General features: G+C 32.4%; 1 protein-coding gene across 2 annotated transcripts in view; it reads left to right on the top strand.

Annotated features, from left to right (window-relative positions):
• Positions 1 to 26,054, top strand: part of LOC130894372 (RNA-binding protein fusilli) — a 187,994-nt gene that overhangs the window by 67,972 nt on the left and 93,968 nt on the right. For both annotated transcript variants that reach the window (XM_057801149.1, XM_057801148.1), the window contains exons 2-4: positions 7,084 to 7,261; positions 8,126 to 8,320; positions 17,919 to 18,008. In XM_057801149.1, coding sequence (XP_057657132.1) covers positions 7,084 to 7,261; positions 8,126 to 8,320; positions 17,919 to 18,008 — 463 coding nt within the window. The remainder of the gene's footprint in view (positions 1 to 7,083; positions 7,262 to 8,125; positions 8,321 to 17,918; positions 18,009 to 26,054) is intronic.

Consider the following 26,054-nt stretch of genomic DNA (forward strand, 5'->3'; position numbering starts at 1 on the left):
TCTCCTTCATTTTGTATTTTGTATTCCCAAACAAAACTAATAATTTCTCCATTATCCAAACGTTTTTTTGCTTTTTATATTTTAGTCAGAACTGAATATTACCTCAAACAAAATATTTGAATATGATAAAATTCAAATGAATACAGAGTCATCTCCATGTACACCGGAAGATCCTTTTAATGCTTCGTCAAGTGAAGATTCTCTATATTGTCCTAGTAGTGACGAAGTAAGTAAAATTTTTTTTCCATTTTCATTAAATTGTGAATATAGGTTTTGGACCTTGCCTGTGAGTAGATAAATATCCAGGCCCATACTGATTTCCCGGAAAACGTTTACTTTGTGTTGGGATTTGAAAGCGTCGAATTCTACTTTGTTAAGGGGTTTTAGAAAAACTAGTATTACTTTTGTTCTTAGTGATTATAAAAAATTGCAGAAATAGTCGATCGAAATTGCGGTGAGGGATCGAAGATAAAACCTTGTATATTATACATGGCATATTCTTGTTTTATAGTACTTTTGTCTGGTAAGAGAATTAGCATACAGCTCGTTCGGCAAACTTCCAGACGCGTACTATAAAACACTTATTATGGCACTAAGAACTTAAATAGCTATTCACTAAATTCTTCCTAGTTTTAGAAATTCTTATACATTTATCACCTAATTGGTTCACGAGATAATTCACGTTACATTTTTTTCGCAGGATAGCTGCTCAGATGTTGATGAGAATCCAGCACCGAAGAAGACTAAGAAACCTAATATAAACAAAAGCTCAACCCAGATGAAGATTACTACTGATTATGTTAATTCGCCCTCTATTGGAGTGTATGATACAGCTAAAGATAACGAATACGATTTAAATGTACCGAATACTTCAAGCAGTAGACAGTTGATTACTATTAAAACGATGGATAAAGACCAAGATTTATGTAACAATTCAAGGTAACCGAGTACTTTAAGTTGTACAAAACCAATTAAAACACCATATAAGAGAAAACCGGATCATTGTTATTATTGCGAAACTAAGGTTCTAAATTTCGGCCGCCATGTGATACGGAACCATTCAAACGAAATAGATGTAGCAAGAATTTTAGCAAAGCCCGTTAAAAGTAAAGAAAGAAAAGAGCTATTCAATGACCTTAGAAGAAAGGGAAATTATTTGGCCGACGGTGGCACTTGTAGAGATAAAGTACCTTGTAACAACTGTTTAGGGTATTTTTCCTCGAAACTTTTATACAGACATAAGAAAAAATGTGTAAAGAGAGATTCTGGTAGCTCTCAAAATAGCAAACAGTTAAAACTATTCCATAATGCCAAAGTAGATCAACGACTGAAAGAGGAATTCCCGCATATGAGAGCGGACAAGTTGTCTTTGGAAGCTCAAAAAGATCCACTTATTTGCGAGTTCGGAGCTAAGTACTTAAAAACGCACCGTGAAAAACATTTTATTTACGTAACATCACGCAAAATGAGAGAACTTTCTAAAATCCTTTTGGAAATAAGAAAGTTGGATCCATCCATAACCACATTCATTTCAGCTTTGAAGCCAAAGTATTTCGACATTTTCGTGGAAGCCACAAAACGAATTGCTAAATATGATTCGGAACGAGATGTTTATCTGTCTCCAACTTTCGCCATGAATATTGTTACGTCTTTGAAACAGTGTTGCGATATTTACACTAAAAATAAAGGTACCAATTTATCTACTGCGGAAATAGAGGCGGACTTGAAAACGTTGATTCGTCTTTTTGAAACTAATTGGAGTTGTGAGATTTCTTCACATGCCAGTTACAACCTTAATCTTAACAAATGGAACAAAGTAACCATTGTACCTCTTGCCAGTGATTTGCGTTTATTAAGGAATCATCTCATCGACTTATCTGGAGAATCTTTAAGAGTCCTAATTAAAGGAGCTGAGGATATGAAATATATCATAGAAGATGATATCGACCATCAGCAATATCAAAAAAAGTCTGATACAATTCAAGCATTTAATAATCTGACATACAAGACAATATCAAAAAAATGTTAGAAGTTAGACACCATTTTGTGACCATAAATAACCCATATCTTTTCGCAATGGCGAATTCAAATTCACATTTGATAGGTTATAAAGTGTTAGCCAAACATGCTAAATTATGTGGAGCACAAAACCCATCATCAATTACGTCAACCCGACTGCGCAAACATCTTGCAACTTTATCGCAATTATTCAACTTATCAGATGGGGAAATAGAACAGTTGGCGACATTTATGGGACACACAAGTGGTGTTCACAGAAATTCCTATCGACTACCCGATGATGTTTATCAAACGGCGAAGATATCTAAACTGTTGATGGTAATGGAAAAAGGCGGAGCAGATCAATATAAAGGAAAATCTATTGATGAAATAAACATTGATATGGAAAAAAATCTTCTAAGTGACCGAGACTCTGATAATGATAGTGACGAGGATGAAAATCCAATAATAAGGGAACTGTTAGATACGTCAAAGCCATCTGCTCAAGATTTTGTTCCAACAAACAACGTTGATGGGAAACCTGTTGCAGGGACTAAAAAGAAAAAAACTCGTAAACTGGTTCCTTGGACAGATGACCAAAAAAAAGTCACACTAAACTATTTTAAAGATCATATTAAAACTAAGAAGCCCCCTAAAAGATTCGAATGTGAAGATCTGAAAACAAAATATGAAAAAATTCTAAACAAAGATTGGCTAAAAATCAAAGTATTTGTTCAAAATTATTATACTAAAAGCAGAAAATAGAGTTGATAGTGCATATAAAGGATTTCTATTATATTTTAAAAAATCAATAAAACTGGTATAAATTTAGCTTCATGATTTATTTGTACTGTTCCCTTTCTGTCCCTAGCTATTGTTTCAATTTCTGTTTTCTCTTTATCAATATCCATATTTTCGATTTGGTCAATCCATTTCCTCCTGGCTATTCTCTTTAAAATACGATTAAAAAGTTGGTAACAATTGACTTTGCACGATTTATGGTTATTGTTGGATTGCGATGTTTCACAAGTATAGTTATCACTTTCCTCTGGAGGTATATTTTAAAGACATACCTGATCAATCCCCACATGCTTTCCATTTTTTTGAGTCGGAAAAAGTGTATACCAGTAGCTAATTATTAGAGTTATTGCGTATTTTACATTGTCTTTTCCATATTCTTAAAATCAGAGATATATTTCTACAAGGAAACTCTTTTAAGATTATATACATTTCATGTGATATTTAATGATAGTATATTATTGCGTCCTGGCGGTTTGACAACACCGCACGGATGCAGCAATGTATGGTGTAGTCATTATATGGAGCTGACAAAGTTACTTGTTATAAGGAAGCAGCATTGTTGTAGAATGAATGAAAATTTGTATATTTGAAAATTGTGAATATCAATTATCAACATATAGTCCTATCCATCTACTTCATTGGTAAACCAGTATACACAATAAGATCATGGTTAACTCTTGGTTTTCTTGAGGACGCAACAGTGTATGACTTTTGTACGGACGTAATAATGTTTATATTTATATATATATATATATATATATATATATATATATATATATATATATATATATATATATATATATATATATATATATATATATATATATATATATATATATATATATATATATATATATATATATATATATATATATATATATATATATATATATATATAAAATACTTTTACTACCTATCAATTTGAGCTTTTAAGTAGCAAATGCACGGATAATGCTATATTCTCTCTCCTAAATAATTTCTACTATAGCCTAAACAGTCTTCACTTCCCTACAACAACTTTTTGTGATTTTCCTAAGGCTTTCGATTGTGTTAATCATAATATTGTAATCAACAAATTGCAGTATTACGGTTTCAGGGGAACACCTCTCGCATGATTCGAGTCCTACCTTACCAACAGAAGTCAGCTTGTAAGAGTTGATACAACGATGTCTTCTTGCAAGCCAATAGATTGTGGAGTGCCCCAAGGCCCAGTACTAGGCACTATTTTGTTTCTTCTGTTTATAAAAGTCATCGGCCACCTAGACACGACTATATTTAGTCCACGTTCAGACTTAGTCAAGAGCTCAATATTTTACAATCCAAAAAAATGCACAATTACTTGCCAATTGAAATAATATTTACTACAAAGTACCTTCTGTAAACGACTTCTTTTCTAATAATAATATTTAATTCTGGACATGCTGGTTCAATTTTTGCTATGGACTTATATACTAATTATTACCTATTACTATTACCTATAATTTTGTTATTCATTGTGGTTTTTTTCTGTATATTGAAATTTTATTTTATTTGTTCTATCTCTATTTAGTTTGTTTTTTAGTTTTTACAAGCTTTTGTCTAAAAATTGTAACAATTTTTTGTCAATAAAGCATTTCTCTCTCTTTTCCTCTTTCTGAGAAATAGACAGCCCAAACAACAAGAAACCCTACAGTCAGGAAGACTGTACTCCTTATTTAATCCAGCAAAAATTAGAAATAATACATTTTCAGAAAAAGAAATGTTTTTTCATAAAATGATCGTATGTGACATTATTCTTCGCCTTTTATTTGGTATTATACATTCACTTAGCTTGTTTTGATTCAAATAATAAGTTCTAGGGGTGTTGTAGACACATTGTATATAGTATGAAATTATTGGAATGCGTAATTCGATGAGGATTTGATGTATTACTTCCTATGACACAACTTAAAACCGTACGGTAAAACTAATTTATTTTTAACTACCGTAAATTACATGAATTTTTATAACCAAGGTAATCTGACTAATGATACAGAACTTGATGAGTAGGTATTCTTCATAGCACATGCCCATTTCCTTATACAAGTTGCTACTTTCAGTTTTTTGTATATCCGAGTTTACTAAACAAATCGTAGTTTGACATGCAAACTAGGTGAATGTCAGAAAATGTGAAATTGATTACATCACATCTCATATTTAATGATATTCTAATATTAATGAATAATTTTTAAATCGGTTACGTTATCATCCAAAAAGTTGCTACTAATTTGAAAGTAAGATGACGGGCGCCTTCACATATTTTTCACATTTACATTGAAGTGAATGTTTAGAAACTAATGAAATATAAACCTGTAATAGTATTAATCTATGTATTAAGAACGAAAAGTGATACATTATTGTTTGAAAGTTAGTCCATCGAAAGCGATAATATCACTTTTTTTCGTTATTCATACAACATTTTTTATACAATCATTCAATCAAATTAATTTTTACATAAATTATTCGACAATCAAAGAAGACGAGAAAATTATATAAAAAATTAATACTGAGGTAACGAAGAAGAAATAAGAGACGAAAATCATGGAGAAATATTAAATTGTAAACGTGAAGTTTGGAATAGATACGAAGTGAACGACAAAAATATGGAACACATTCATTTAAAAATTTAAAAATATATGTATTGAAACATCAAAATAAAATCTTCATTTTTAGCTCAATAAACACATTTTCTTATTGCTAATCAGACGATATTGAACTTCCACTATAGTCAACATTTATAATAAAGGGCTCAACTTCCAAATCAATGACACATTTTGGTTTCAACCTTTTTCTGGACATGTTGAATACACTTTTTCCACTCATCAGGTGAAATTCTCTGAATAGCTTCGTGGTCAGATCAAGTCAATGGGATTGAGTTCACAATAGTAGGGCGGTAATCATAAAATGGTTTTATTTGCCTGCCTCCCTTGTTACCATTGTTGGAATTTTCTAAAATTTCCTCGTGAGGTACGAAGTATTGTCTAATACGAGAAAATATTTCTGTTCAAACTTCGGTTTTCGAAAATCAATTTTCTTTCGTCCCCGGAAAGGTCAATTTCCTCGTGATTGTCTCCGTTTTGTTTTCGATTCAAATACCCATAAAGTATCTGGCAGAAAACCTGTCTCTGCACTTTTCCTAAAATTTCCTAACCTAACCTAAAATTTTTCCTATAAAACCAAACATAAAATATACTATTAATTGATATCTCTCAAATTGTAATTAATATGGAAATTATCTAAGTAAACCCAGTAATGAATAATAGTAAAACATCTTCTTTCTCTTTCTATAGGACCAGGTCCTGTTCAATCCTGTACGTTTGACACTCTTCCTGGTTCTTCCTGAGAAGCTGAACTCCAGCTCTCGTACCACCTCTTTGGTGGTCTGCCTACAGGTCGGCGTGTGTACGGTCTCTGAGTTTTAGCACACTTTGCACATCTGTCTTCTGGCATTCTTTCTACGTAATCCCTCCAGAAGGGTGACTCCCTTGATGGTTCGCAGTATTTTCATCTCTGTGGTTCTCATTATTCTTTTTATTGTTGATGTCTCGGCTCTGGTTCCTTAGGCATATATGAGAATAGGTCTCACCCACGTTTTATAGATTCTGGTCTTGCTCTGTGAACTCATCTCTTTGTTTCTCCACACTATATCTCTCAGACAGCCGCTGACTTTTGATGTTTTTATCGCTTGTGTTCATGCCTCCTCTGTCAGGTTCTTTTGACTAGATATATTCACCTTCGGCTAATTGAATCTCCGCCTACAGAGTCGTTGGATGGATAGAGTAGTCCGAAGGCTCTGTGGCCGGTCCCAAGCCCGGATAAAGGAGGAGGGCTTGGGCAAATTATGAATGGGCAGAAAATAAGAGGGCTGGTAAATCAACTGTATATGTAGACGAGAACTGAAGCTTCCATGAACAGGGCTTTCTAAACCTAGAAACAAAAAATCTAAGGATCTAAATCAATTATATGCCCACAATTATTTTTTCCATATAGGCTTGTATAACCAATTGTTACGAACAGTGGATTGTTATTAATTGAGAAGACATTATATACCTAGTGTCATATCAATAGTTTCGTCAAAAATTTGAAATCGAGGTTAAAGCTTTCGGCAAATGGTTACCACAAAAAGAAAAGGCAATGAATTTGTTTATAATGTAAATTTAATGTTCAAAAAGGCTTTACTTATGCTTACCATTATCAAATACATACATTCCAAAATATTTATCATGATTTAAACAATTAATATAAGTTTTTTAATTCTCGTTTCAGGTGGTAGGAGTTCAACAATATCCAATAAGACCTCAAGTAGCAGATATTAACGAAAATATTCTCTCGACTGAAGTTATCTCAGAATCGGTTTTAACCGATGATATTATCAAAACAACTGGGAGACAACTAGAAGATGTGCTCAACGATTTTCATAATTATTGTAATAATTTACATATTGGTAAGTCGAGTACATTTAATTGTAATGAAAAAATTAATAAATAAAATGAAACTTCAAATTACTACTATAAAGTCAAGCTTCTGACAGAATGGTGACTTTTCAAAGGCTGATATCACAACGGAGATTATATTGTAAGTTTTTATCATGTGTTTCTGATGTCATCTGTCGAAATTCTACATAAATCATACGGATAGATTAGTTTTCTTAAGAAATATGCACCAACACTCATCTTCAATCTCTGAAGACGATAACTTGGTTACCGAATCGCGCGTCAGACAATTTAATCGTGAGTGTTGGTGTAAACAGTGTGTTCAGTATGAATATCACCAACGGTTCGAAAAATTCCAACTTACTAATCGTCTTGGTCGAACATTTATACTTCACTAGTGAAAAATTGAAGTCAATATTATTCCCATAGTGTTCCGACCTAAAGAATGATTTGTAAATGGTTCTCAGGTTTAAAAAATTGGTCATATGCACATTGATGGTTCTGAGCGTCTAACAACCTCATAATCTGTAACAACTTCAGTGGTATTTGAGATTACTTTGTATAAATGGTTATTCCAAGTATGTGTTCTATTCAGGATCTCTCCTTGATGCTTCAGTTCATTGGAAAGTATCAATTGAATGGCGTTAGTTGCTTCAAAAATTAGAAAGAACACAATTTATATAGCATATGTTTGCTTTTCTCTTCAAATTTTGTTTATGTCGATTTATGTATGTGGTGTGAACAGGATGGCATGAGAAATAGTATTTCTCACATAATTTTGGAATTGGATAAGCTGATAATTACGTTACTTTTGTCAGTTATTAATAAGGTCGATACTATAACATTTATTCAAAATTATTTTTTTCTTATTTTAGATCCACACAGTTCTGGATTCCGGATAGTCACAGATGGACAATTACCTCTACGACAATGCCTTCATCCAGAAGCGTGTAGAAAAGATATAGATCTGCCGACATATTACAGCACATTCCATGACCTTAGGAAAGAAGTAGCGAAGTGTTTGGGAAGAATGGATGATATACCCCAAACTGTTTCTTCCATGTTAGAATGTATCCTTTTTATAAACAAAATTAACCAAAACGCAGTGAAAAAAGAACGATCAAACCAACTGAAATATATTCTACTGATTCCAATATTGATTCACTAATATTTGTAAAAATTAAACTTCGTATATACGAAGCTCTTTTGAAAAATATGTGTTTTCCTCGAGAATACTATTAATATTTGAAGAAAAAAATAAGTTTTATCTATACAGGTTACGCCATAAATAAATATAGGGTGAGTCACCTGTATTTATATGGTCTCTAGTGGGCAAACAGGGACATTTTAAAAAAAATTTTCTTATAGTAATATGAACATTAGTTACGTCTAACATGTAAAATTATTTCCAGCCATACGAGAAGTCACAACTGAAAGCAAACAAAACACACAAATTTTTAAATTGAGCGACCTATATTTGATTACTTATTTTTTAAATAAGGTTCCATGTACTGAGGCTTTGTTGTTCTTATTGTTATTTTTTTCGAAAACGAAGAGTTAACCTAGAGGTGTACTACCAATGAATCCATTTAATTTAGACAAGTGAAGTTCATAATAGTGGTTTGGAATGTCTTAAATTGTCAATCGTGATATTATTCCAATTATTTCATAATAGGGTGTTCAAATATTGAAGGTCACTTTGGCCAAACTCAAAGTTGAATTATTTTTTTACTTCTATGTGTATTTTCTATGCATTGAATAGAACTCTATCATAAGCCATAAGGGTTCCCTATACCTGTCTATACGATGGTTGCTACTAAGTTTTGCAATCGACAAAAAACAAGTATTTATAATCGGATATGGGTTCATCGTTTTTCAAAATATTCTCTATTAATATCAATACATTGTTGCTTGCGTTGGAACCAATTGTTGGTATTGTTTCCACTCCAATTGAAGTACCAAAACATATGACTTAATTTATTTTTGATCTGAGGGAATAAGAAAAAATCATTGGGTTCCAAACCAGCACTAACTGTACGGCGGATCCATCAATTCGATGTTTTGACTGTTCAAAAATGCTTTTGTTTGAACTGATGTCGTAATGAAGAATGTTAGATTCTCTGATTTTTTCGAATACTTCTGGTTAACAAATGCCATTCAGAATTGATTGTACAAAGTTGCTCTAATGAAACGGTGGCGACATGTCTTGTTATTACGAAAAAACAAGCGTACATTTGCTTCGAAGTGCTTCGTGCGCCAAATTTTGTTGTATTTAGCTCTTTCCGAACGACCGATTGCTATTTAGTTTCGGGTTCATATGCATAGATCGATTATTCTTCTCCTATTACGATCTTATAAACGTCTTTTGTAACACCGCGACTGAATTTTTTCAAAATTTCTTTGTGCCAATCGACACGAGCTTTTTTTAAGCCAAAATGCGATCACGAATACCAGCTAAACACGTTGACTCAAATGATACTTCATAACCAAAAGTCGAAACGAGTTGATCGGCACATTACTGTTGGTTTAATCCTCGTCGAAGGTCATAGAAAATCATCGAACAAAAATGTTCACGATTTAATTCCATTTTTGACCAAGATAAATCTCCAAGAATCTGTAAACAACTCAAGCACTCAGCACTCGTATGACAACACGTTCTGAATACGTTCACCATTAAAAATGTCAATTTTTATTATGGCAATGTCAGATTTGACATATTCACATCAGTGTTGCCATACCTCAAATCTTAAATAGCAACCCTCGTAACCGTTCTGAAGTTATTACCACGTTCTAAAAATATTACGGCTAGTTTTGTAATATATTTGAAGGAAGATTTGTATTTAAAGTTCCGATTAAATCAAGTCATGCGTTTCATAATTGCCATTTTAACCCGAATTTCCTTCTGATTTGGATAAAGTAAAGGTTTAAGGTAAAGTCTCCTTTAGCAGCAAACCTCGACTGCAAACATAAGCTATGTTTGAATTCTAACCTGACTCAGGCGTCTTTTCGAGTTCAAACTCGGAAACATTCGAAGACTTCCACAAATATCTGTTCTTCACTCATTGTAAAAGAATTATTTTTTCTTGATACTTCTCCCTTTATCTAGGCCCATATGAGTACCAATTCAATCGGGTTTAGGGCTTAGTTCGTAATGATGTGGTGGAGATCTAACCACCGATTCTTTACAATTTCATATTTCTTTAATTTCTCTTTATAAAGGGAACAAAGAATACAGTTCTTTTCTTACATTTCCGAGATGGAACTTAATATCTTTTGAATTTAGCCAATTCTGTAAATCTTTTTAAAACCACTTAGTTATGAGCAATTTTTCTAAAGGGGTCGAGTGATACTTTGTGTTATCCATTACTATTGTACAGTTCTGAGGAAGAATATTTACCTTGTGTCCTTAGGATTCTTTAAAAACATCGGCATTCATGTCCTCGCGGTAGTCACCGTCACAAGTAGATTCAAACGTCAACGTACCATCTGGAACACAACCGTTTGAACTACAAATGTGTACTATTTTCAGTCTACGCCCTTTTCATTTTGGTGGATTAGTTGGAAAAGCCAAAATTTATTAGGTGTTGTTCCCTCAGTGATCCATTTATACTCCTTAGATTATTTCTTCTCCATACTACAATATCGTTTCTTTCTATTAAAATAGACGGTAATTATCTAGATTAGGGTGCAGAAATCATCCCTTCAGGTACTTTTTTGCATTTAAAGAATCAAATAATTGTAATGTTTTGAATTGAAATAAATAAGCGATGATTCTACATACAGTTTGGATATCTATTTTATTTATTGTCGACCACCTCATCAAGAAAAAATCATGGAAGAGTTTTCGATAACAGCAACCCCTACTTATGATTGGATTTCATTTTGTAGAGAAGTGTGTAGGTTATGTTAGGTTAAGTTAGGTTTCAACGATTAATTTAAATATTACAATCACTGAAAAATCATTACAAATATTTGATTCTTTAAACGCAAAAAAGTACCTGAAGGGATGATTTCCGCGCCCTATATATACATTTTCTTATTCAGCTAATTTTCTGTATAACATACAAAAATTTTAATGAAATCGAAGGGGTGTAACCTAATCTAGATAATTACCAAATAGACTATCTGGAGCATTTTTTTCTACGAAAACCTATTTCTTTTAAAAGTTTTCATTGTGTGCTTCGACTCATGGTAATCCTTATTCTGGTTCTTTGTGTACTATGGGAAATCTCCAGAAACTTCTGGGACCATCCTCGTATATATTAAAAAGTGCTTGACGAAGTTCCAATTTTATAGGCCAATTATTTATCTTTTATCCTATTATCTATACCAACGGAGATTAGGAAAAAAATTGATAGTTGAAAGTTGAATAACTTGGTGATCATTTTTTTCCAACCAAAGCTCCATCTTTTCAAAAGTTCAAGCACACCGTTACAGCCGCGCGATGCCTTATTTTTAACGTCAAATTAAAATTAATAATAATACACATAAAGTTTTTTAGATAAAGATTTTTAATCGGAAATTTCTTCCTGTTTAACATGCTTTTCACAAAATTGCTAAAACTAAAAATAACATTGTTTCTATTATGTTAACAACAATTTCATTATTTCACCTGTACCAAAATTCTTCAAAAACATTTTTTTAAGAAGTGATTACGAATCCAGAGCTATCGCTCATATTTTTATGACCGTTATCTCTATTTTTCACATTTTTGATCTTGTTGACAGGACTACTATCTTTCACTGGAATTATTCGACATATTTTTGATATTAACCCTTATTAATACTGTTAATAATCTTACACATCTTAAGAAATTAAAAATATAAACCTTCGATAGAGGCAACCAATAATACTCATTGCTGTACATAATGTTGCCTATACTTAAACTTATTCATTCTAAAATCTTCCAAACCTTACTTAACATTCGATTAATAGTTTTTTCATAAGGAACTACCAGAGAAGAAAAAAATAATGAATGAGGCAATTAGGCTTATGTACAATGGGTCCATTAAATTACGCATACCTTCTTTAGCCAAATAAACAACGAAATCCGAAATATGTCGATTTTGATGTCAATTTACTATTTTTTTCAAAGAGTGATACAGCGTGAATAACCTTTGAGTCATTACGTCAGCAAAAATTGAATCAAGTTGGTACAGTGTGTACCAAAATGAAAACTTGATTGATAAAATACTAATTTTCAAGCTAAATAGACAAGGAAGAATAATCTGATTGCACTCGTTCTGAAATTGTAAAAATTGCGTGCTATGTAACTTAAAACCTGCTTCCGGAAAAGTCAAGAAAAAAAATATACATCAACTCATATTGCGATTTTTTTGTGTAACACTAAAAAAACAAAAATTACACCGAAAATATTCTTTTTGCATATTTCTCAGAAAAGTTAAGCCTATGGAAATCATCAACGTTATGGTCTCATTTTTCAATGTTGAAAACTCTCATAAATTTAAATTTAAACATTATTTCATATTTTATTTCATAAAAGTATTTTTTATTGTGATCGTAGATAAAATATTGTTTGATATTCGTGCGTGAAGTATTTTGTGCCCTCGTTTACAACTCATGCGCAAAAGTATCATTTCTTCCACTTATATTATAATTAGCTGTTATTGTTTTAGGAGAATCATGAGTTATTTCCATTATTTTCAAGAAGTTTTATAATGGAATTGCCAAAAGAATAGGAATGCATGAATTGGAATCAATTTTTGAAATTACTTCACTTTTTATTTCTTTGACTTTTTTATATGATCTTCGTGATGTTTTATCTAGATTTTAGTTCTCTTTTCATATAAAATCGATTAAAAATAATAGGTGAAAATTTGACGTTTCATCCTGTTCTTTATCAAAATTTGAACTTTTATTTTTTTTTCAAGAAAGCGAACCGAAAAGCATCACTGGTTAACGTTAGTCTTAATAGACTCTCTTTTTTTCTTCTTCACCTTTCTTCTAATCACAATTTGATGTGTACTTATTACAAAAACAACTAAGACCTTTTAATTGTTTATTCTCATGCTTATCCACAAAAGACTACTAGATTTGTCTGAAAATTTGCCGACCTAACACAGAAACAAGACTTTTTCCATAATAATTTGATCTGGTGATCAACCAATTCAAAGTGTAATTCGTAAATTTTACTTATTTAGATCACTGGTGCGTGAGAAGGTGCGTTTTCTTGATGGAGAAACACTTTTCTTCAAAGGTGGTTTTTTGTTTTATATTTTCTCTCTTTTCCAATACTCTCCCGGTCAATGAAACCGTCTTGCATATTGACGCAAAATACCAGGCTCATTCTGATTAAACCACGTCAACAAAATCTGGGAAATGTTCTTTCGAATATGCTTATATTCCAAATGCAACAACAAACGCGCGGATAGCTAACGTTTCTTCAGTCAGTTTTGTCCTGGAGCCAGTTACCAATGCGTCAATTATTGCTTTTCGAGCGTCAGCTACGAATCCGTGGCGAAAAAAAAGTTTTTCTACTCATTTTCTCTTATGTGAAAATAAATGAAATCGTAGTTTATCTAATATTTTGAAGGAAAAGCAAAGTCAGCTGGCATGGTGAATTATACGTCAGCTGGCTGCTGATTGGCTAAATGGCTAAATTTACTTGGTAATCGTTTATATGCTACGATGAAATGAATGAAAATTAATGTAGTAATAGAATGAAACTCAATAATAGAGGAATTTATTAATGAATAATTTATTGTACTATATTTTTTCAATGAATTAACTTTAATTTCAATGAGTTGAATCAAAATAACAATGAAAATTTCAGTCTTGATGGTTATCTCCTCACTCAACGTTGGTAACTGAATCTATAATTTTGTTAGTGAGTTTTACACCGAATCAGTTTAGGGATCGATCGCATGCATAGTTTCAAAATTGTCGCTCGCGGGTCGATAAGTTCTGATTTTATAGTAACAGTTAAATTTTCGCGGGTCACACCAATTGCGGTTATTGATTCAGTTATAGTAGTTCTTGTTCTTTATTAGAGAACTCCTTTCCGGATGAAAATTTATAAAAAGATATTGTTAACATGCTCTAGTAAATAATGAACAAAATCAGCTAGCTGTTAGTCAAGGCAAAGTCGTTGCCTCGCTGCGTGACACCTTTCAAGATACCAGCTGACGAACCTTCCAATGAGATACAGCAAGTTAATATTAATTTCTTTTCATGTTATTGTCATCTGATTTTGTTTTTTTATAAAAATATTGGATAATCTATAATTTGATTGGAAAACTTTTTTATCTTCATGCGTAGGAGGCTGCCGTTGCCTGCTTCACCTATGGAGTCGCAGTTGACGGTAAATTTCAATGTATTTTAGAAATTTTTTACTAATGGGACATGTTCATGAGAATCTGTCATTGGCTCCTGAACTAGTATATGTTAAATGTGATCTTTTGATATGTCGATAGTCTCTTCCTTCTCCCCAGACTCAATCCGACAGTTATACAGCACCATTTAGTGATATTTTTTAATTATATAGCTGGTTTTCTTAGTTTTTGCTGACATCTTCACGTTGAGGTCAGCAAATTTTCAGATAATTCATAGCCTCATATTTGCTTGCCTTTTACAATATTACTAATTTTTGATCAACTATCGAAACATCGTGTAGTGACCTCGTATTGATTGAGTAAGTGTAATTTCGATGCCTGATTTTTCAATACACTTGATCATCTTGAAGACCATTCAATAACACTCGAAGGAGAGGCATGGAATAGGGATATTTGTATTCGGGATATGGAGGTTACATGGAATGTTCCTAATATAGGAAAAACATTCTCTGTGGAACTAACATGTTGTTGTTAGGAAATTTTTGTTGTAGTTGCGTGAGAGTTGTCTTCTAATGACAACATAACTGAATTTGCATCCTCGCTCATTTTTGTTCGTCCAGATTTTGGAGCATTCCTAACGCTTACCATTTCATTAAAATTTTTCAACAATTCCGCTTACTTTGCTTTTAGCAATTGGAGAGGTTTCAAAATATGTTTCGTTAAATCGCATAGTCAGAGCAGAATCCTCTTTTATCGCCATCTAGTGTTGAGGATGACGAATTCACCCCACTTTAGATCAGTTATGAATCAGCGAAATTCTCACCCACTATCAGTAATAAATTAAGACCTTCTGATAGGGTAATAACAGCAACACACATTGGACAAATTTCCATATGATTGTCACATATTATATGTAAGGATTTCTTAGTTGTCTAAGGTTTTCATCTTGCAGGGTACAGAAATAGTATTTTATTGGTATAAACTTTTAACAGCACTGCGTACAATAATGAAAAAAGGAATATGAGCTTGATAGAAATATTGAGTCTTCTAACACATTATCGTTATTATCACGTTAAATGCGCGGGAAGTCGTCTTTGGCCCCGTAACCTTCATCATATTACCGATAGAGCAATACTTAAGGCGGGTTCACACGTAGTCGTAAACTGGGCGAGAATACTACTCGTTCTGCGCATATCTCACGACTGCTTGATTTTCACAACCGATAATATACGACCTCTAGTTCACACGAATTAGTGTGTGAAAGGCGTGGCGACCAGAAACGAACCGCCGCCGCTAACATCTAGTTGTTCATGGTACGTTTTTTATTGTGTTTAATCATGGCTAAACAGGAAAGTGTAAAAATTGTGTGTGAACTTTCACTTGATGAATTACAACGTTTGAAAAATGTTAAAAAAAGAAACGTGTGTGGATTTGTGGTTGGATAAAGAAATGAAATACTCTTGGTGCCACTAATAATATATGTCGAGAACTATCTTTGAAGATCAAAGTGGATTCACTTCAGATTTTATTTTCCACAAACATTCCGCATTGGGATACAATTCCACAAATTGAATTGTTTGTTTTGTATTCATTTTGTACACTGAAATTTTGAATGCTGACGTAGGAAATGTTATTATTATTATATATAAATAAAATGTATTAATTAATAAATTATAGTAAATTTTATTATTTCACTTGTACAAAAATCGAAACAAATACGTGTATATACGCTTGAAACTTCACATTTGGTGGTAGTTTCATGAATAAACCGGTCGTGTTTACTCCAACATGCAATCTGGAACTTAGTCGCAAATGGGCCTATAGAGCTTCTGTGTATTGTACCCCTTCAGATGGGCGACACCTAATAGTCTGTCAACAAACAAGACGGAAATGCTCTCTTTTTATTGTGCTTATGTTTTGATCTTTTCGCGATTTCTATTGCAATAATAAAACTTGATTTCAGGGCATCTTCGATCACTGTATTAGCTTTAGTAAACATCGATTTTTGACCTTGAAGTTTAGGTGACAATGTGTCGATTCTTATTTTTTCAGTGTAACAATCGGATTTTGACTAGTGATTCGTATCATAGTGTCTCCTTACAAACAGCAACTGTTCGATTACAAATCAAACACAATTCCATTCTATGAAAAATTATGCAATTTCCCATTTAGACTCAAAAACTCTGCACTCACTATCAACTTTACGCTTTTGTGACATTTTGCCAAAATCGTAACATATATGGAACACAACAATTATGGATATCGCACATGCACGTCACAAATAAATGCACAATACCTTCCTTCACAATCACTACTTCACAGTACAATTAAAATCCTTCTCCAACCGTATCGCTTCGATTACTCGGCTCAACTCACTCACGTCGCAACGACGCACACGTTTTATATGGTTAAGGAAGATTCTATCTAGACTTGAAGTGCGTGGAAAATTCTATCGTTCTCGACAAAAATAATATGATATTTCCACTTGCTGTTAAGAAATGACAATACTGTCTTTCTCACAAAGCTTGTCTAGGCATGCGCTGCCCTTGAAATTACTTATAAACATCCGTAGACTTGAGAGTACGAGTAGAGGAATCGAATGAAGTCTAAAAGCTCTAAAAAACATGATTCTTCTTTTTGTGACACATTGCGATGCGATCGTGGACCTTATTGATGAGTGATTTGATGAATTGCACAATAAGTAAAAATTTTAATAGTTCAATCCTCTTATTTTGTTGAATGAAAAAGTATATTAGAATTTTTCTATTAGTTTTCGAAAATGTCTAAGGGATCACTAGCGACACACTACCAAAAACTATAATTAAAAGAATTTTATTTTTATTTTTTATGGCATATTTTAGTTCATCTTTAACAAAAAACACATATTTTAATCATCTCAGGAAGAGTTCATAATTCTGGACATTTTTCAAGCCTATTCTATTAATTATTACGTATCACTCAACTTATTTTGAGACACCGAGTAAAACATCGACAGTTACTGTACGAATGTTAATCTTGAAATTCGTGAATATACCTACATAAACAATATAAGCACGTTGTTGATACGATAGTGTGGTATTTTTGCTGACAAAATAATATCGAGTTATAGCTTAGTTTTAACAAAATTACAATCGAGTTTTTCCACTAATAATTCGTGCCATTCCCGTAACAACTAAATTAGAACTGTATTGTTGTAATAAATGTAAATGGTTGTTTAAATATTTTACCCGTGTACTGATTTGATTCAAAATTGATATTCGAAATTCGGGTGTGCAGCTCTAACCTTAAAATTGATTAAGTGATGAGTTATTCATTTTAATTTAAAATATTGGTAAGTTTTACTGAGATTCGATATTTTTCTTTACTGTATACTTAGATTTAGAAATAGAACCTGAACCTGATAATGAATTTTATAAGAGAGAAGCTAAAGATATGGTCAATATTGTCCAAAGACTCATTTCCGTCGGTAAGTACCTACTTGAATATTTTCTTTGTTAGTAGATAAGTATTAGTAATACTGAAAATATGGTTGATAAACGAATTGAAAACATAACAAATTTCATTTTATAAATTATTTTGTTTATCGGTTTATCGCAATCGTAGGTATACGTAGTTCATGATTAGACCAGGTATTCGACGATAAATTTATCCCCCAGAAACTCGGGGTCAAAAGGGGGCGAATTCTCATACACATACACAAAGAATTCCATTATAAAAATTCTATTATAAAATTATTTTCTAATATAAGAAAGAGTGGAAGGGAAACACTTATATATGTATATATTGTCTTTAATTTCTTATTTTTTAGACCTTTTGATATATTAATGCTTCTAAATGTTTTTCATTTTAGATGTCTTCTGTTTTAAAATTAGTTTTTGAGAGATTCATAAAAAATTGATGTTTCAGTCATTATCAAAAATAATCTTTAAAAAATTATTAAAAAACTAATTTTAAAACAAACGAGACCTAAAATCAAGAACATTTAAAAGTACTGATATATTATTGAATCTTATAATGAAACTCAATTAATGAAACTCAATTATTTTAATAATGCGACACCACTAAAGGTGACATAATTCCTTTTTGCTTTTTTGGATGAATGTTTCGTAAGAATTAGAACGACTTCAACTCTTCTTTTTCGCGGTCGAAATTCTTATATCTATTACATACTTTGAGGAAATATTCTCATAACTTCTGTTGTATGTAGTTTATTGGTTAATTATATTCTTAGTAAATTTCCAAGCAGCATCGCTTTTCTCCGATAAACAAAATTTCTCAATCCTTCGATGATTACTACAAGGACATGTCCACGGCTTTATTTGAAATATGGCTTATCGATCAGTTCCTAGCAAAAATATTCCTAAAATGATTCACACAAAAAAGGAGTTACTTAAAGTTATGAGTTATCGTATGAAAACTGTAAATTATTTCATTTTCTATAATGAAACTATCTACAAAGAATTCCAATATAAACTTAAGTTCCTCCTGCGCTAAGATCAGTTTCCAAAGAACTGATCTTCTCCACCTTATTAACAGTCTATTGTGTCCTTTTTAAGTCGCATCTACGATATGCCCTTCCCTTTTGGGGTACGCCTGGTGAGACTCAATTTGAGCGAATCTTCAAACTACAAACAAGAGCTGTTAGATATTAACTCGGACTTTCTTATTCATCTTTAAATCCGTTTGCCTAATTCGTAAGCACGCTTCTCCAATTTTAGAAAGATCTTTGCACGGCAGATATTTGCTCACCTACGTTCAGAATTAGTTAAGGGATCAATATTTTACAATGCAAAAAAATGCACAATCATTTGTCAATTGAAATCAAATCGATATCTTCTTTTCCCGCATTTCGCAATAATTTCAAGGTATATTTATTGGAAAGTGCTTTCCACTCTATAAACAACTTATATTATAATAGTAATATTCAATTCCGGGCATGCTGCATACCTATTACTTTTTTATTTGTGTCTTTATTTAGTTATTTTTTTGTTTGTTTTTTAGTTTTTACAAGCTTTTGTCTACAAATTGTAACAATTTTTTTTTCTCTCTCTCTCTGTCTAAAGATTCTTTTATAATATTGTCTATTATAATAAAACTTAATTATTTTAACAATAAAACGCTGCTGAAGGCGGATAATCCTTTGTATATGATTTTGAGGAAATATTCTAAAAACTTTTGTTGCATATCTTCTATATACATAAAAATGAATCCCTGTTTCCCTTGGGCACACCATCACGCGTGAACAGCTGAACCGATTTCACTATTTTTGTTGTTATGGTTATTGTCAGGAGAATGTTCTTATGAAAGAACAAATTTAAAAAGTGGCGCGGAAAATTTAAGAATACTTTTTTGAGAATACTAACTTCTAATCTAACCTTAAACTTTTTTAATGTAACATTAAAACGTTTGACATAAAATTGACAGAATGCGTGATACATATATCATGAAAGAGTTAAAAAATCATTTTAATATGGATTGAGTTTTGGTAAGTTTGGATAGGCGGACATGAACGTTACTAATATAACAAGTGATATACTCGGTTATAAAGAAGAATTTTCGTTTTTGAAAATGCCAGCAATTAGACGTACAAACTTAAGTCGCAGAACTCGCAATGCTGCGAGTCAAATATAGTCAAATACAGTTCACACCAAATCGTTGATATTGGACCAATGAACGTTGTATACCAATATTGTGAGGCATTTAAGTTTAAACTTGAAGCTCATGGATTGTGGTGCTCGAGCGGTCAAGTCAAATTGACTGAACATTTTTTGACTCATATTCAGCAATAACATAATTGATTCCATGACGTCATTTGATGCAACAAAAGTTATTCAAGAAAATTTTTTATGATTTAGGGTCAAATATATCATTTAATAGGTTACTTATTGCCAACGCAGAATAGTGACTACAAATACTTGCTAATTTATTTTATAGACGATTAAGTAAGTCGATCGTTGTGCACACAATAAATCGGCGAAAAGACCAATTGTAGAAGAACTCCCAAACGTTTTTTCATCAACATAATGAATTGGTTGCATAAATCACGACCACTTTGGACCGTATACCGTCTGATAATCACAAAATTGTCTTCCAAGCTGATAAGACGCCAGCAGGAGAATAGGCGAGACGTTTTAATGCGCCAACAATTGACGAAGTCGCTATTGTCGTGGTTGGTGAAAATTTAGAAAATCGAATATATTGTTTTACATTGGCGTAACAATCAACTGCAGCGTGTGTCCGAAACGCATCGACTATTTTATTTTGGCAAGGTGAAGATGGATATCATTTTTCAATGAAGATGATAAAACCAGTTCCTTGGTTAACAAAAAAGTTAGTTCAATGAATTATTATTCATACAGACTTATGGTTCGGGACAATCGTATCTTAAAATGTCGGCGTCTCTTCCACCATTATGCTGTGGATATGTACGTGAAAGTTGAAACTGACCGATTCGGATCGGTAGATTTTGAGAAATCTCAAAAAAAAATACGAAAACATTTTTTTAAATGCAATTTTTTTGGAATAACATTTAAACGCCTTTACCGATCGTTTCCAAAACCAATTCGAATTCAATTTTCATCGTTAAGACTGGACAACGTCTGTCGGGTCAGCTAGTAGTTCATTAGTTAAATAGATTCTCAAATTTTTGAACACCATTAACAGTTCACCTAAGCGAACAAATTAACCTTGATTTATTCCATGTCGTCAATTATTCTAAGACAAAAGGTAATCATTTATTTCCGTTTTAAAGAGCATCACTCCTGGGATGAATTTCTCACTAGAGTGTATTATTCATACCTCGTTGTCAGTGAGAAATGTTTAGATGTAAAACTCCCGTGTTCTCTACCTTCAGATATAACTTTAGAGTACCTATACGAGGGTGGGCGTGAAAATGATTTTCCAGTGTAATTTCGCTGATATCAAAATTTTTTATTAATCTTGTAGATAGATAAATTTCAATACTTACATAAAGAAAATTGTTTTTGTTTTTGGATAAAAAAGAAATTCGAGTTTTGAATGAACATTATTTATAACGTGGAAAAACAATTAATGCAACTGAGGAATAGTTGAATAAATATAATCTTAAACGAGCTTCGTTCTATGGGATGATTTGTACGTGGTTGTCTGCTTTTGATAGTGCCCATATAAGCACGTACGAGGATATATTGAAAAATTGTTAGCTACTATAAAAACACACAAAATTTCAATGTCAAAATATTTTATTACTCAACATATTCTCCTCTTAATTGGATACATTTATTACAGCGAACTTGCAACGTCTCTAGACATTTCAAAAAAAAAAATGTTTCTTGCTCTGCAAAGCTTTTATTACCTCCTCGTTGGAAGAAAATTTACGACCTCTTAAACTTCCTTTCAGTCGAGGAAAGAGATGATAGTCGGACGAAGCCAAATCTGGTGAATAAGGGGGTGTTCTAGTAATTCAAACCTAAATCACGAATTTTTTGGATGGCAACATGAGATTTGTGTGCAGGGCCGTGGTCTTGCAAAAACAAAACACCTTTGGATAGCTTTCCGCGTCTTTTCTCTTTAATTTTTCCCCGTAGAGTGGTCAGTAATGTCGAATAGTAACCTCCAGTTATTGTTTCACCCTTATCCCAAAAAAATCAATTATGATTACTCCATGGCAATCCCAAAAAACTGAAGAAAGAACTTTTTCAGCAGATTTTTGGACACGAAATTTTTAGGTCTCGGAGAACCAGAGTGTCGCCATTTCATCGATTGTTGCTTTGTTTCTGGATCGTAGAAATGTATCCAAGTCTCATCCATAGTAACAATTCGGTTTAAAAAGTCGTTTTCAAATTGAGCACAGATCGAACGCGATGTTTCTACCCTTGCACGCTTTTGGTCAACATTCAAATTTGGGGATCCATTTTGCAGCAATTTTTTCTCATGTCAAAGTTGACGTGAACTATATGATGAACGCGTTCATATGAAATATTCTGTGCTGCAGCCCAATTCGACGGTTTGATAAAATCATGTCATGAACTGCATCGATATTTTCGGGATTGCTAAGAAAATTAAGAAAATTCAGCAATATCATTATGTTCATTAATTCATATCATGTTATGTCATTAATCTTACGATTGGTACAGTCTTGGCAAGTGATTGTGCATTTTTTGCATTGTGAAATATTGAGCCCTTAACTAATTCTTAACGTCGCATTCCTAAGCCGTGCAAATATCTTTCTGAAATTGGAGAAGCGTGCTTACGAATTAGGCAAACGGATTCAAAGATTAATAAGGAAGGAAGAGTCAGAATTTTTCATATTTTAGATTTAGAAGTCCCTGCAGTGAGCTCTGCTGTTAAGTCCTACACCAGAAGGGAAGGACATAATAAACTGTTAGATAAGGTCAGTTCTTTGAAAACTGATCTCAGCGACAAACAGGAGAAACTTAATTTTTTATATAAGGTGGCAATATGTAACTCCAATTTCAAGGAATAGTCTACAACAAGCCCTAAGAATTTTACAGATTCAACGATGTCAGTGATGAAATAGACATATTTTACCGCTGATATCTAGATAGGCGATGTCGTTTATAAACAAAAGAAACAAAATAGGGCCTAGTATTAAACCTTGAGACACTCCACATTCTATTGGCTTTTTTCCTATTAAAGTATTAAATTATGTGCCACTTTTAAATTCCAATTGATTTGCTAGACGGCTCAGTGCTTTAGATATGCTTCTATTTCTTCTTATTTGAGTGTAAATAAAGTTTTTTCGTGCCTAGAGGTGAACCAATACTATGATGTATGCAGAAGTAGCTTTTTTTATCCCATCTATTTTCTTAAAGCTTTATTTACAGGTGATTTCGTAGCATTAGTCGACCACTATCCTCTTGTGTGCGTACAAAAATATTACCTAAGTAAATATAAGCCCGTGTTATTTATTTTGAAATTTAAATTTACACACGCGCCCAACCCGCATCATATCCCACACCTAATACCCCATCTTATTTCAGAAAGTAACGTTGACCAGAAAGATCTTTTCACTATTAGAATTCTTAACGGATTTATAAAAACAAGATAAACAATAGTGAGCAAAGATCAAAAAGACTCAAATGGGGTGATCATATTTAGTTTAAAATAATGGCGCTTGACAAACAAAATTAGATTGTCGAAAAATTTTTAACCAAAAGTTGCTGCTCTCTCGGTCTTAGCATTTGTCGAACGGAGCTTCCGTTTTGGTCATTACTTTCTAATCACAAGTTTCTTGTTTGTGTCCGATAACCCTCCTTTCCGTTTCGACCCCCTTACGATCCATTTCCTTTACATACTAATGTTGTAAATATGCAATTGTACTAAGTGCATAAATTAGGAAATAATAAATTTTTCATCAAAAAGTATCGCTTTAATCGAACCGCCCTCGTAAGTTTTAACTTAAACGTAAGATGAGTAGTCTGCAATTTATATTCAAAGCAGCTACATGGATTATAGAAGAGACGATTTAATGAACTTATGAAGTTTTCAGATATTACTTTGTATTTTTGTGTCGAATGATGTGATAAATTGGGTAACACTGACAACACTGATGTGAATATGTCAAATATAATATTGCCATCATAAAGTTTGATACTTTTAATGGTGAACGTACTCAGAACTTGCTATCTGAGTTGTTTTTAGACTGACTGAAGTGGATTAAACCAACAGCAGTACGCCGATCAACTTGACTTTGGTGATGAAGCACCATCTCGAACCACTGTGTTGCGCTGGTTTTCCGAATTCAATCGTGGTCGCACTTCGCTACAGAATGAATCTCGTGATGGTCTTCCAAAATTGTTGTGCCAGAAAACATCGATGCTGTGCAAGACATACCATAAGATTTGGGCATACTCGCCTATATTCAATCGCGGTGCTTTAAAAAACGTCTATAAGACCGTTACAAACGACGAACTGATATGAACCCAAAACTAAACAAAAATCGACTTGACGAGCCAAATCCAACAAAAGTTGTTCGCACATGAAGCTCCTCGAAGTTTTTTCGGAAAACTGGACATGATGCCACCGTTCCATTTTACCAACGTAGTACGGTCAATTCTGAATGGTACACCTGCATTTGTTTGCCAGAACTAACAAAAAAATTAAGGAAACCAATCGCATAAGACGAATTATTATCCACCACGACTCATCAGTTCAAACAAAAACGTTTTTGAATAGTCAAAACATCGAATTGATAGGTCATTCACCGTACAGTCCTACACCAAATTATTTCTTCTTATTCCCGCAGATTAAAAATAAATAACGAGATCATCTTTTTTCTACACCTGAAGAAATGCTTCGACAATTCGTTCAAATACACACAAAAGTGTGTACCTATATCCGAAAAAGTCTTGTTAATTTGGTAGAAGCCGTAGAAGAAGATTAGATTAGATTAGATAGAAGATTTTCGAATAATTAATTCTTTCCTCCACGAAAACACTAGGGTAGGATCAATTTCCAAAAAATTTTTGTTATAACTTATTTTATTACTCTAATAAATTACGTTTTGATATCTTTTTGCTTCTCATCAGCATTTTGTGATTCCAAAAACCATCTTGCCCTACAAATTTAAAAAAAATTTTCAGAACCTAAGTTGATATCGAGAGCAATTTTTTGTTGTAATCTTAAGGCAAAAATTTATCTTTTAAGCTAGAAATGCTATGTGGGATTTACGAAAGTGATTCCAGGTTTTTTAAAATAATATTAATAATGAATGGTTATTGTGATGTAAAAAATATTTGTTTCTAAATATTCACCAGAATATTATCTTTCTACCCTAAAATAGCTACGAGGTTTCTGAAAAGTTTCCTATTTAACAAAGAAACGAGATATTTTTTCCATAATCATTCTCATTTTCAACATAGTCTCCTTTTAAATCTATACACTAAGTTCAGCGATGTTCTAACCTTTTTAATGCTTTAAAATAAAAGTTGCCGTCTTTCTCATCAAAATAGACGTTAATGTACTCAATTTTTCAATTTTCAGAAAAATTTTCACAACGAATCACTTATAAGATTGTCAAAGAGAAACTAACCGCCCAAAATGGCTAAAATTTTACAAACTTACATTAATAAGTTGTAAAATTGCTGAAATATGAAGCTACAGCATTTACATTATTTATTAACAGACTAATTTACTGCTAATTCTATAATACTTCTAAGTGATTTCTTTTAAAATTGAATAATTATGTCTCATTTACTATATTTGGTTAAAAATGTTTTAAATATTTTTGATATTAGTGTTAAAAATATTTTTTAACGCGTTACTTTGTAAACATCACCTTTTGACGCTTTTGAAAGGCATTAGAAATATTGCAATTTTCATGAGTTATACAAAAATGTTTTTCGAGTATCGTCATATATGACGAAAAACAAGGTAATGTGTTATAGTTCTAATGCTAAACATTCCTCATTATCAAAAGGTCGGTTTGAGTCCGTCAACTCCCATAAGTTTGGCAACGCTGTCAAAAAATATTAAAACAAAGCATGTTAGTGCTTCAGACAGTTGTGTCTGG

Source organism: Diorhabda carinulata, chromosome 5, assembly GCF_026250575.1.
Source record: "Diorhabda carinulata isolate Delta chromosome 5, icDioCari1.1, whole genome shotgun sequence".
Classification (NCBI taxonomy): domain Eukaryota; kingdom Metazoa; phylum Arthropoda; class Insecta; order Coleoptera; family Chrysomelidae; genus Diorhabda; species Diorhabda carinulata.